Source organism: Phyllostomus discolor, chromosome 5 (assembly GCF_004126475.2).
Source record: "Phyllostomus discolor isolate MPI-MPIP mPhyDis1 chromosome 5, mPhyDis1.pri.v3, whole genome shotgun sequence".
Taxonomy (NCBI): domain Eukaryota; kingdom Metazoa; phylum Chordata; class Mammalia; order Chiroptera; family Phyllostomidae; genus Phyllostomus; species Phyllostomus discolor.
In genome coordinates, this window is record NC_040907.2 from 100,323,486 (window position 1) to 100,338,041 (window position 14,556).

The 14,556-nt window shown below is 38.6% G+C and overlaps 1 protein-coding gene and 1 pseudogene across 6 annotated transcripts in view; both read right to left on the reverse strand.

Annotated features, from left to right (window-relative positions):
* Nucleotides 1-1,921: 1,921 nt before the first annotated feature.
* On the reverse strand, nucleotides 1,922-4,940 carry LOC118500762 (annotated as a pseudogene).
* A 1,027-nt stretch (nucleotides 4,941-5,967) lies between these two features.
* Nucleotides 5,968-14,556, reverse strand: part of GCC2 (GRIP and coiled-coil domain containing 2) — a 92,955-nt gene continuing 84,366 nt past the window's right edge. For all 6 annotated transcript variants that reach the window (XM_036026634.1, XM_028511289.2, XM_036026633.1 and 3 more), the window contains one exon: nucleotides 5,968-7,699. In XM_036026634.1, the coding sequence (XP_035882527.1) occupies nucleotides 7,629-7,699 (71 nt within the window). In that variant the 3' untranslated portion in view covers nucleotides 5,968-7,628. The remainder of the gene's footprint in view (nucleotides 7,700-14,556) is intronic.

The window sequence follows — 14,556 nt, forward strand, 5'->3', positions numbered from 1 at the left end:
CATGGCCCCCAGCAACCGCACATTGATGCTTTTTTCTCTCTCTCTCCCTCCCCCCTCTCCCTCTGTAAAAATAAATAAATAAATAAAATCTTAAAAAATACTCTTAAAACTACATACAAATTAAAAAAACAAACAACCCCCCCCCCAAAATAGTGCTCTCCACATAGAAGGCACTCGATAGTTACAAAATGTCAAGTGAACATTAGAAATCTTAAATTCTTCCTACTTTTTACACACTAATTAGTTTTAAAAGTACTCTATTTGGCAAATCAGTCAACTTAGTTCAAGCAAATTATTTGTGCATGCAAATATTTTAGCTTTTCTTAATTAAAGGTGAGCTCCCTGAGGGCATCTTTATCTTGTTCATCTCTGTATTCTTCAATGGACATAACACAATGTTGTAGGTCAACTACTATTCTCAAATATTTGTGCAAATGATCAAACTGCATGGATGGACCTGAAGGTAACTCAAGTGTCTTATAGTTTACTTTTTTCTTTCATTTATTTGTTCTGCCCTTCCCCAAGCTTAGTCCAAGCTAGTTGATGTTTCATTGTCTTTCCAAGAGCATACTGCATACTGCTTTATTGTCATTTACCAGTTTACTCACAGTAAAGTTAAAATTACAAATGTTTGCCATGCATAATTGGTCATCTGTGGTGATCAAGCTGTTGGGGCTCACCCTGGCTGGTCTCAGGAAGCTGTAACCCCCCGTGACTTAGGCTGAGTGAGACCTCCAAACCAGGAGCCACTAAGGAGACAAAACTTATTTCCCTGGCATGAACGCTGCCTGTTCTGTGCCTGGCCTCCTGTGCTTGATCAGTTAGTCAATGATGGGTAAGATTTCCCATGGGGGGAATCGCCTAAGACAGGCATGATCATGAGGAGGCCTCAGGGAAGAGACTCAGGGCTTTGGAAATGAAGGGGTGATGGACATCAACCTCTGCCCCCTTGGCTTTGTTAAAGCCTGAGTCCTTGTTCTTAGTTGTGAGAAAACCAAGTCTCCTGGCTGCCGTTGTCTCCTCTGTTGACACAGGCCTGCGGAAATAACAGGGGCGGTGCAGCCCAGACCAGAGTCGGTGGACCCCCCAGGGTAATCAGGCCTGGGACATAGACTATACAAGATCCTGTGAGATCTGCTTGCTGGAAGATGCTATTGAATTAGAATTTGAAGGCACAGGCAGGAAACAAGACTAGCCTTTTAGGTCCTATAGTGATAAAACCCCAAACTTTGCCCAGAATCCCAGCGGGAGTTCTGTCAGACCCTTTGAAAATTATCTATTCCTTTTGATCTTCCCTGCCAGACTGTTAACCCACAAACTGTGTCTGTATTCTTAATAAAAACCTGCTTGGGGGGGAACACGGAGCACTCTCCACTAGAGAGAGTGGCCATTTTGTCCCTGTTTCCCCACAGGACTCGGTTGTCCCTGTGTATGTTTTTCTCATGTTTTGACGAGCATCCGCAGCAGGGATGGATACTGCTGGCCGGTATCCTCCACATCAAGCCATTCTCCCTTTTCCTGGGGACTGTGCATGCTGCTGTGCTCACTGTACACTGGGCAGTTCCATTTGGGCTGTGCAGTGTGGAAGCTTGCTCATTTCCTTGTGCAACTCAAGAGAGACAAAACCTAATCCAAAAATTCTTTATTCTGTTACAGGTAGAGATTTATAGATCAGCATTATTTTTAAAATATCACAGACAGGCCATTCTACTTTGATAGAAAAGAATAAAGACATCTAATTTTTTGTTTATTCCTCCAATTTTTTGTTATATTGCCTGTACTCAGACTTATACTTTTTACTGAATGAAAATTCTTAAAATGTTTATGTGTAAGGTTATAGCGGTCTTTGAAATTAATTAGTTCACGAAGCAATAGTTTTTTTTCTATACACATTCACACTTAATTACAATACTACTATAAATAAGATATTCACAATTTCTCCAGTTTTAATCTGAACATCTAATTTGTAGTAACAAGATGTGGATTCTAGTACATATTTTCTAATTCATTGTAAGGCCCTAGACAAGCCATTTTAGATCTCTGCTTTCACCCCCATCTAACAGGGATAATACCTTTTCAAACCTACTTTATAGGCAAGTAAGCACAGGATTTATGTGAAAATATTTTGATAAAGTTGCTAAGCAAACATAAGGTAAAATAGGTAACATTTTATCACACTATTTTCTGATATATGATTTCCTTTTTATAATTCAAGCAAAATAAAGACTGCATACTTTTGAACTACAAAATTTAGTAGTTATACAAGGTGAATTAAAGTAGTAAAGCTGGTCAAAATAGTAAACCCATTCATCCATGCTCTCATTTAATTGCATTAAATAATAATTATAAAAATAGGTAAAACTTTGTAAAATAATCCTATTTGTCCTATCCTAGGAGTTCTTGCCCATGTCCGTGGACTGTCGGGCATTGGCCATGGCATCAGGCACTTGAACAGTCATTTTGGACATCGACTTTGTCAAACAGGCTTGTCAGCCCAACCTATCTGTTAGCTCATACGCCAGATCAAGCATGTCATTCTCCTCATCAGTAATTGCGTCTAATTTCACATATGTTTTTCAAAGGTGAGGTGACAGGTAGAACAAGCCAAGTTTCCCTCACATCACAAAAACCATCAATATCTAGATTATTTTCAACCACAACATGTAACAGAAGAGTCACTGACTTTTTCTTTGGTTGTTAATATTTCACCATCACAGTTTAGAAAATGGACCATGATTTTATCTTCCAAGCTGCAACGCGCCTGTGCCAACACGCTCAGTGGCCGGGTTGCCAGCATGCAGCCACCCCACCAGGCTTGGTGCTCCCACCCAGCCCCGGCTTCCTGAAAGGCTGCTGGCTCCCACGTGGGCTCCAGTGAGGAACAGCCACCAATGGACTGCACTGCCCAGGGCCACGGAGGAAGTGTGCAGAGGCCGAGTGCCCACTGCAGTGGCCATACCCCTCAGTCCTGTAACTGCTGGATGCGATGCAGGCCCGCCCTGAGTGCTCTTATTTTTTCTTGTTTGAGTAAATTTGTAGAATATTGGCATGACTGTTACTTGAAAGTTTGGTGGGAACACAACTCTAAATGCATTTGGACTTTGTATTTTCTAGTTGGGAAGATTTTAACAACCATTTTAGCTTTTTGTAAGATTTATTCAAGCTTTTAAATTCTACAAGATCATTGTTGATACATGATATCTGCAGATTTAATTTAAATTTTAAATATAAAAATTTAGTTTATTTCCTCTCCAAAGCTCAAAATTGATAGCATATAGTTGTTTGTATTATTTTCATATCTTTTCAATAAGAAATGATTAGCATATACCACTGTAAAAGTTTGCGGCATATAACATGATGGTTTGATTTACATATGTTGTGACATGATTACCACAATAGGTTCAGCTTTGAGAGGCTGGAGGTGGGAAGCAATAGTAATAGTACAGAATAGAAACAAATTGTACCATGAAGGAAAATAGAAATTAAAACAAAAATACAAAGGGGGAGGAAGGAGGTTGTATGGAATAAAGAGAAGAGCAATATGAGGTTTGAAATAACCTATATCATAAAACCCAGTGCCATATTATGACCAGACTTGAAGGATATGAATGTTAAACAGTTTTGCAGGAGAGATGATAGCATCTTATTGCCCCTGTCTCTATTTTCTCTGCTCTGCTGGGCTTGGTAAATTGGGCCAAGGAGCTGTGTAGCAGGTAGTGTCTGGTGAAGGGCCCTATCAGCTCTTTCTTCTTTGCCCTGAGGAAATCTACGCCGCATGAAACTGCTGGGCCTGGCCTCGCCTTGAGCCTGTAATCCCACAGGTGGGTGCTTGGGTTTGCCTGTCTGTGAAAGGCTCTAGGTGACAGCAGCAAACCTCAGATATTCAGCTATTGCCTTCCAGACACTACGAGGCCACTGCTGTCTCGCAGTTTAGACCTGAATTCTCCACTCCGTGCTGCCCTCTGCTTGCAAGTCATGCCAGGTTGGGTCCCTTCAGTGTATTTTCTGCCTCTGAGCTTTTGGTTAGCAAAACTGCTGTTCTTTTTCAAGAAATGCAGATTCCTGGTTGCAGTTCATCTCCAGGCACCTCTCACAAGTCTGTGTGCACCTGCCTGAGTCTTTCTTGCAGTGCCTGTTTCTCTCTTCCAGAGCTGTTTTTCTCTGGTCATCCATTCACCAGCATCTGTGTGCTTGGCCAAGGAGAACCTTCTGCAATCCCTTCCCATCTTCCCCACAGCACTGTCAGCTCTACTGCCACATTTTGCACAGGAGGGGCCGGGGGAACACTCTCAGATGGTACCACCTCCTGGGGTTCCCAGGAATTCAGGCTCTGTGTGTCTGACCAGGCTAGCTGAGAAGGGGGAAAAAAGCCTCATGTCTCTTGGCACCCTGCATTTTAGACTTGACCCAGCAATCCCTGTGTGAGGGAGTCAGGCTTTGTTCAAGGTGCGTCAGTGTCTGCTCTTCAGTTCTCCACTTTGACCCTTCTCCCTCCATCATTTTGAAAGGGGGCAAAGTTTCCAGCTGTGTACCAGCATAGTGCCTGTTTACCTGGGAAGGGGCGTCTAACCCCCAGAGCTCACACAGGCTGCTATATCAGTGGCTCAGCTGCCTGCACCTTTGCCTTTGTTCATAGTTTGGCCCCAGGGTATAAGAAGGCTGTCACATGGGTCATGATTTCATTTCAGGTGGCCTCTGGCACTTCTTGCAACCAGTGCTCTGCCAACTCCCTTCTCAGGGGTGAGAGGCTGGCTCTGGCAGATTGGGGTGCCCCTGGACTGGGGTCTCTCCAGACTCCCAATGATTTCTGGCCAGACCCTATTACAGTTGGGCCTACCTGTACTTGTATGGTGGTAGGGCAAAAGTTCCTAGAGAGAGGCAGAGGGGATTGAAACAATTATATTTCCCCACCACATTCAGTGTTCTAGTCACACAAAACTAATTTTTTAAGACCTTTTTTAAAACAGATTTTATTTATTTATTTATTTATTTATTTATTTTTAGAGAGGAAAGGGAGGGAGATAGAGAGAGAGAGAAACATCAATGTGCAGTTGCTGGGGGTCATGGCCTGCAACCCATGCATGTACCCTGACTGGGAATCGAACCTGTGACACTTTGGTTCGAAGCCCACGCTCAATCCACTGAGCTACGCCAGCCAGGGCCACACAAAACTAATTTTAAGTAGTAATATGAAGGTCACAACTTGGTATTTTTCCCAGGAAGTCTACGTTTTGAATGCAGGTAGAAAAGATTTTCTTTTATATATAAATAACCAAATGATTAAGACTCACGGGTGAAAATCTGCTCAAAGATACCTATAAAGTATCAGGCTGGTTTCCTTGTGTATTTATTTTAAGGCAATAGAAGATATTCAGATACCAGATTAATACAGAATAGCTTCCTTATACAGTATGAGTACCTTTTTGTGTGCTGTGCCATTCACCCAATACCAAAACTGTGTCTTTATGGAAAACATCACACTACTCAATATTACTACATATTTCCAGCTACATAATTGACTAATGATTTTGTTAAAAAAAACACAAGGCACTGTGGGCCTTTAGCAAGCCTTAGCTTTGCTAGTATGTAGTTTGGCTACACTTCTGACAAAGTTTCTTTAAAAGGATATAATTTTCAAAGTTTGTTTAAAGGAATATAATTCTCCATCTTATACTTACACTGTTTGGAATGTAAAGCTCATTGTATACCAGAGATGCTTTACATCACAGAGAGGCTGAAACCTGAGGTGCCCAGTGTAAGGTGGAAGGTGCTTATCAGATATGGCAGGCACCATGATCTATACCTCATGTACCAAAAGGTCAATCTGTGTTCTCTCAAGCACCTGCTACTCTAGTTCTCAAATGTCTAAAGATGTTAGTAAAGGACTTTATACTTCCAATTCATGAACTAACTTAAAACTCCAAAGACACAGTGTCTAAAAGAAAGAATAAGCATAAAAATATAACATATAGTAAACATATTTAATGGAAATATTAAAATAATCATTACATTTTCTTTCATTGCTGAAACCATGAAAGAATATTCCTTTTGTAATCGAAGTCATGCACAAAGGTATTTTTGTCATTACATTCGTAAGTAAACACTACATTTCAAAACAAGTTTATAGACTTCAAAAAGGCCTAGACTTAAAGAGAAAGTAAAATTGATTTCAATGCTCTTACAATTTCATTGTATGCTGCTGGCATACTTATATTCACAATTTATAAAGTAAAAAATTATACTTTTAAAGTCAGCTTTGAAACAGATGCATTTTCTTTAATACATTCACTAGTTAGGTCTGTTCTTCTAAAAGAAGGGGAAGGACAGATATATGAGATATTTTTTAAAAAAATAAACTCAACACTTCAGCAGCAAATGTCAGTTAAATTAAATTGGAAGCTGATGTTCTGGGTAACCAAAGTACAGTTAATTCACCAGCTGAGACCGAAAATTAGAATATAAATGGGAAAGCCCAAGAGAGACTTTCACAGAATATACTATGTGGTACTTTAACAAATAAATATTAAAACCATAATTCTCAACTCTATGATTTAAGACACAATTTTGGTGTAGTCAATGATATATATTCAGAGGCATTGAAGGCAAGTTATACCACTATCTAGAGTTATTCACAAGAACTGTTGAAATGTAGCATTGACCTCTAAGGTGTCTCTCTAAAACCCCTTCTAGTGAAAAACATACAGAATTACATTATCTGCTGGAACATGGGAACCACAGTTTCACAGTTAGATAAAATGCTGAGTAATACAGTCACTGTTCTGATAAATTTTTATTTAGGGAGATGGAGAGAATTTTCAAAACAGACTCATGGCTTAGAAGTAGTTGAACCATAACAAGACCTGAGGGAGACACCATGAAATCAGCCCAAGGTGTCACAACAGCCAGTAATACAATGCAATGAGTTTTGAGATAACTTACTTTAGAGGGAAAAAGACCCAGTTCATTTTAAAGTAAATAACTACATAAATTGTATTTAACTTAGTCTCATAATTAATTGTACCTTATATTTTACCTTATAGACTCTTAATAAACATGCTAACTTTACCAATAAAACATTTTCCTTCATGTTCTAATTAACGAATTTTTTTAACGATTTACAACTAAGGACAATCTGCAAGTCTGACTTTGCCATAAATATTTTTGCAATTATTTTAAAAGCCTAAATTCCAGTTGGTAACAGCACCAAAATTTAGTTTAATGTCAAAATTCACAGTACTGCCCAGAAATAGGCAGGTCCTGAGGTTCCAGAGAAGGAAGTGCTCATTCTTGGTTTTTCACTTGGCAGCATGGGTGGGGATCAGTCAAGGTCTGTGGACTGGAATTAACAGTGCAGGCTATTGTATTTTCACTGCAAGCTGAGACTTTTTAAATACGGGGGTGGACAAAAATAGGCTTACAGTTGTGAGTATGCTAAACACAGAATTTACCCATATTATTTATTTGTATGACAACTGTAAATCTACTTTTCTCCACCCCCATATATGTGACATATACATGTAGATATGGATTATTACACACTTTCTGATGAAAGAATAACAGCAATATATGTGAATCCTTTTTGCCAAATGGGTTCTATTTGATTAATAAATAATGTTCTTTCCATCAATTTATCGAAGTCCAGACCAACTATGCAGATAGGATGTCCATCCAGAGGAACGGGAACCATTTTCTTCCTCACCTTTAGGGAGTTAAAAAAAAGGTATTAATCTTCTCATACCAAACTTTGATGCTATGAATCTTTCTGTTCTTTGATTTTAGTACTTATCTTTCTCTATTAGACAATTCCAAAATAAAGTCTCCAGCACAATTAAGTATTATTGAAAATAAAAGGAACTTTTTATATTCTTTTATAACAGAAGCCTTTACATAACTTAGAATCTAAAGCCAACAGGTTTATGATAAATCTCAAAACTAAACCAAAACAATCCAAAAACAACTGTGTTTTAACCATTTAAAAATCAGGCTTATTGAAGTAAATTTACTTGAAGTTCAACCTTTCCAATTGTACCACCACCACCCCATGTCAAAGTTCTCTCATGATCTTTTTGTGCCAGCATCCCCACTACTCCTTCACAACCATTGATTTGTTTTCTAACCTTATAGTGTTTTCCCCAGAAATTCCCATAAATAGCATTACATTGGATATAGTCTTTCTGAGTCTTACAGTCTTCTTTCACTTACAGAATGCCTTCAAGAACCATCCACGTTGTTGTATTTGTAGTTCACTCTTTTTAACTGCTGAGTAGTATTTAATTGTATGTCTGTACCAGATTGTTTCTTCATTTACCAAAGAAATGAGCTGATTCTACTTTTTAGCCATTTAAAATAAAGTTTCTATAAGCACCTATGCATAGGTCTTTAAAAAATTTGAGAACTAAATTCACATACCATAAAATTAACCCCTGTAAATATGTAATTCAGGTTTTTAGTATGTTCATGAGGTATGTATGTTTTTTTCTGTGTGTAGACATAGGTTTTCATTTCTTTTGAATAAAATACCTTAGAACAGGACTGCTGTACAGTAAATATATGTTTAACTTTATTAAAAAAGATGACACTTTTCCAAGATGGTTGTATCATTTTTTACTGAATGTTCCATTTTCTCTCCTAATCTTTTTTATGATCAACACAAATCCTGTGTTGAATTTTAGTAAAATTCTGAGCCTCCAAGAAAATTTCAGAAAAGGTCTCCTTTATTGTTTTCTTCTTAATATGAGTTGTATATTAATATGTATGATTTGAAAGTTTCACAACCTTAGAAAAAAGTGGGCATACTTTTCATTACATGTCCTATCCTTCACTAGTCCCCTCCCCTCCAAAAGCAACCATTATTATATTTAGTATGTAGACCTCCATACACCTGTGTTTTTAGACATATATGTACAGTTGGGTCTCATTCAGAGAAGCATTTTTAAATTTTTAAATGAAAATCTACGACTTACAAACCAATTTCATTCTTTTTTTCTGTTCGTTAACTGGTTTTATCCATGTATTAGTTATAAACTGCTATATGATAAATTGCCACAACCATATCAACTTAAAACAGCACATATTTATTATCTTAGTTTCTGTGAGGCAGGAGACCAGGAATGGCTTAGGCAGGTCCTCTATCTCAGGGTCTATCAAAAATCTATAATCAGGATTGAGAAGATGGTGGCAAGGTAGGTGGGAGTGGAGCCCAGTTCTCCCTGTGCCCAGCAGGAACACCTAGCTGATCTTCTGAGGAACAGAGTGAACAGCCAACTGAATCCCACCTTATATGAAATCTGGGGTCCAAAAATTGCAGAGGACATTGAAAAACAGATGGTGAGGAGATTGCGCTGTGATGGTAAGGTCCCTGGGATCTGCGCGGGGACCAGGGCTGCTGCGGCCGCAGTCCAGCACCTGCTGCAGGATATAGGGAGTTAGATCACCAACTCCCTCCCCTACCAGAGCAGGGAGGGCAGCCCAGCACCAGGAGGGACCTGGCTGCTGGAAGTTGCTGGGGGGAATAGAGATGAAGTAGGAGACACACAGGCGGTACACATCCACTGGGACTGTGGACACTGGCACCAGAGAAATTGAAGTGCTGGGTGACACCTGGAGAAGGGATGAGATGGGCCATGTCGGACACTGACTTGGATAATCTCCAGACTGGTTGGGAAGTTGGACTGTGTGAAAAGCTGTGCGCTTGTTAAGTAGCTGCTTTGTAAGGAACTCTCCAGCAGTGGCTGACTCACCACCCAGACGGTGATTTCAGCTGCCTCTAGCTAGAAACTGAGTGGCCTAGTATGGAACTGCACTGCCCAGCTAGTCTCATGCTGTATGTAGCTAAGTGGGTGATTTAGCCTGGCAGCTCATGGAAGACCTGGGCTGGAGACCGGGAAACTGCGAATATTGTGGCCCAGACCTGGTCCCCATCCTCTCAAAACCACAGGAAGGGAGAAAAGCAAAGCCCAGCCCACTCTTCCTGTGGCATCCAGGAAGACCAGCAGAACTCAATGAACGGGTTTAAAGTCAGCAGGAGGCTTATCATTTTTTTTTTTTCTTTTTGGTTCCTCTCTTTTTTTTTCATTTTTTTTCTTCCCCCAAGTGAGAGAATAAGACGTGGAGTAACGAAGGGTCCAGAGACAGATCGAAAGGCCGAGCACAAGGTTAATCCCCAAAACTGAGAAACTGAGACAAATGTCACTTTGCTATCCCATAGAGCTGGCATTTCATTGTTTATGTGTATTATTGTTATTTTCTCATTATTTTTACCACTTTAACTTTATTAGTATTTTTTAAATTTCTTCTCCTTATTGTTTAGTTTTCCTCGTTTTATTTTGAAGTTTAATAGCATTGTTCTACTGGTTTTCCTTATTCTCTCTTTATTGTGTTTTAATTTTCCTTCTTTCATTTCACCTGTTTTCCAATAACACACAACTCTTGATCAGGTACTTTCCATCCCGGTGATCCAAATAATATATTTCCTGTCATATTATTGTTGTTCCAGTACTATTGTATATAATTGCTGTTCCATACAATTGTACATACTACACAGCAACTCTCTATGATCTTAGCCCACTCCACCTTAATCCTGAGCACTGTTATTGTGGTTAACTCTACTCTCTCTCACACTATGCCTACTTACTATCCTTTAATCTCACTATATCTCATCATCTAACCTTGCACAGGTGCTCTGTTTTCTGGATTCAGCTCACAATCATCCTCCCCTCTAAAACAAGTCCTATTTCTCTTTCACCTTTCATAAAAAGTGGCTAATTGGGTGATATATCACAATTAACGCCATACTTATCCAGAGAGTCTCCTATCTCTTCTCTACTTGCTGGTACTTTAAATCCCATAAAATACTCTCCTGTCTTAATCCATTTTTCCTACCACCTGCCACTGATCACATACAAGAAAAGGTGGGAGCTGTGAACATCAGTATACTGCTGGAGGAGAAAAACCACCAACAATGGAACCACGAAAAGGTAAAAACCCAAGTATAAGAAAGCCCACACAAACAAAAAAAAGGGCAAATCTAGAGCATTTAGACAAGGAGATCAAAGAGACCACACCACTGAACCCCACAGAATTCCTACCACAGAAGTTCACCCTACAAAGATAGATAGCAAAGTGAAACACCAGGAAGCGTAGAAAAAAAAAAGGAGTCACCTAAAATGAGGAGACAAAGAAAGAACATGCAATCAAAAGAAAGAGAAGAATCCCCACTAAAAGAGATAAATGAAGTGGAGGTAACCAAACTATCAGATATAGAATTCAAAATAATGGTTATGAAGATGCTCAAGGAACTCACAGACAAGTAAAAGGAACTGAGTGAGAACTACATCAGCATGAAAAGAAACAAACTATAAACAGCAACTAGGAAGAAATAAATAATAAAATCTTGGAATTAAAACCAGAAGAAATTACAAGCAGGCTTGGTGAAGCAGAGTATTGAATCAGCAAGCTGGAGGATGAGGCAGAAAAAAATACCCACATAGAGCTAGAAAAGGAAAAGAAACTCAGAAAGAACAAATAGGTGGTAAGAGAGCTGCAAGACAACATGAAACACAAAGATATCTGTATAATAGGGATACCAGAAGAAGAAAAGCAAGGAATAGAAAACTTTTTTGTAAAAGTAATGATGGAAAACTTCCCTAATTTGATGAGAGAAAAGTCATGCAAATCCAGGAAACACAGAGAGTCCCAATCAAGAGGAACCCAAAGAAGCCCACTTCAAGACACATCATAATTAAAATGGCAAAATTCCAAGACAAAGAGAAGCTTGAAGGCAGCAAGGGAGAAACAGGAAGTAACATACAAGGGAGCCCCAATAAGGCTAACAGCTGACTTCTCAATGGAAATGGTCCAAGGCAGAAGATAATGCCAAGAAATATTCCAAGTAATGAAAACCAGAGCACTGCAACTAAGATTACCCAGCAAGGCTCGCAATTAAAATAGAAGGCCAAATAAGGAGCTTCCTAGACAAATCTAAAAGAATACACCTCCACCAAACCAGCTCTGCACGAGATGCTAAACTGGCTGCTTTAAGAAAAGGAAGGAAAAGAGTGAGAGAAAAACACAGGTACAAAAAAATGGCAATGAGTAAGTATCAATAATAACCTGAAACATAAATGGATTAAACGCTCCGATGGAAAGACATACAATAGCTAAATGGATAAGCAAGCATGACCTGCACATATGCTGCCTATTAGAGACCCACCTCAAAACAAAATACCTATACAGACTATAAGTGAACAGCTAGAAACAAATTTTCCAAGCAAACAAACAGGAAAAAAAAATGCCAGGGTAGCAATACCTATATCAGACAAAATAGACTTCAAAATAAGGGCCATAAAAAGAGACCCAGAAAGTCACTTCATAATACTCAAGGGAAGAATCCACCAAGATATAAACATTGTAAACATATATGCACCCAATATAGGAGGAACAAAATACATACGGAAAATCACGGAGGACTTCAAGAAGGATATTGACAGCAACACAATTATAGTAGGGGATTTTAACACCCCAATGTCAAAAATGAACAGATCTTCCAAACAAAATATCAACAAAGATATTTGCAGCATTGAAAAATGTCTTAGATCAAATGAACTTAACTGATATATAGAGAGCCTTTCATCCCAAAGATGCAAAATACACATCCTTTTCAAATGCATATAGAACATTTTCAAAGATAGACCACATGATAGGACGCAAAACAAGCCTCAATAAATTCAAGAAAATTGAAATCATGCCAAGCATTTTCTTGGATTACAAAGGACTGAAACTAGAAACCAACCCCAAGAAGAAAAAAACCAAAAAAATTAAAAATCCTGGAGATTAAATAGCATGCTATTAAACAAAGAATGGGTCAAGAATGAAATTAGGGAAGAAATCAGAAAGTTTCTGGAAACAAACAAAAATGAACTCACAACAACCTGAAACTCATGGGACACAGCGTAGGCAGTCCTAAGAGGGAAGTTCACAGCGATGAAGGCCTACCTAAAAAATATAGAAACATTTCAAACAAACAATCTAACCCTATGCCTACAAGATCTAGAGGAACAGCAACAAAGAGAGCCCAGAGCAAGGAGAAGGAAGGAAATAACCAAGATCAGAGTAGAATTAAATGACATAGAGACTAAAAGCACAATTCTAAGGATCAATGAATCCAGGAGCTGTTCTTTAAAAAGAGAAACAAAATCAACAAGCCTTTAAGCAGGCTCATCAAGAAAAAAACAGAGAGGACCCAAATAAACACAATCAGAAATGAAAGAGGAGAGATTACAACTGATACCACAGAAATACAAAGGGGTGTAAGAAATTACTACTTAGACTTGTTTGCCAAGAAACTTGAAAACTTAGGTGGAATGGACAAATTTTGAGAAAAATATAATCTTTCAAAACTGAATTAAGAAGCAGCAGAAAGCCTGAACAGATTATTAACAGTGGACGAATTTGAAGCAGTAATCAAAAAACTCCCTGCACACAAAAACCCTGGACCAGATGGTTTCACAGGAGAATTCCACCAAGCACTTAAGGAAGAGCTAGTCCCTATCCTTCACAGAGTATTCCAAAATATCCAAAATGATGGAAGACTCCCAATCTCTTTTTATGAAGCCAGCATCATCCTAATTACAAAACCAGATAAAGACACAACAAAGAAAGAAAACTCCAGGCCAATATTGCTGATGAACATAGATGCTAAAATCTTCAACAAAATATTGCCAAACCACATCCAACAATACAATAAAAAGATCATACACCATGACCAAGTGGGATTCATCCCAGGGATGCAAGGATGGTACAATATTTGCAAATCAATAAATGTAATACATCACATAAAGAAAAGCAAAGACAAAAAGCACACGATCATATCGGTAGATGGGGGAAAAGCATTCGATAATGTACAGCACCCATTTATGATAAAAACACTCAGCAAAGTGGGAATAAAGGGAGCATTCCTCAACATAATGAAGGCCATACTGGAGAGACATACAGCCAACATCATACTTAATGCGCAAAAACTAGAATCTTTTCCACTAATATCAGGGACAAGACAAGGTTGTCCACTTTCATCACTTCTATTCAACCTAGCATTGGAAGTTCTAGCCACAGTGATAAGACAAGAAAAGGAAATAAAAGGCATTCAAATAGGAAAGGAGAAAACAAAACTCTCATTGTTTGCAGATGACATGATAGTGTATATAGAAAATCCTACAGACTCCACCAAAAAACTACTCGACCTAATAAATGAATTTGGCAAAACAGCAGGATACAAAGTCATATCCAGAAATCAAAGGCATTTTTGTACACCAACAACCAAATATCAGAAACAGAAATCAGGAAAAAAATCCCATTTGATATAGCAAAAAGAAAAATAAAACACCTTGGAATAAACCTAACTGATGAGGTACAACACCTGTACTCAGAAAACTACACAACACTGAAGAAAGAAATTAGGGAAGACACTAACAAATGGAAACATATACTGTGTTCATGGATTGGAAAAATTAACATCATCAAAATGTTCATACTACCCAAAGCAATTTACAGATTCAATGC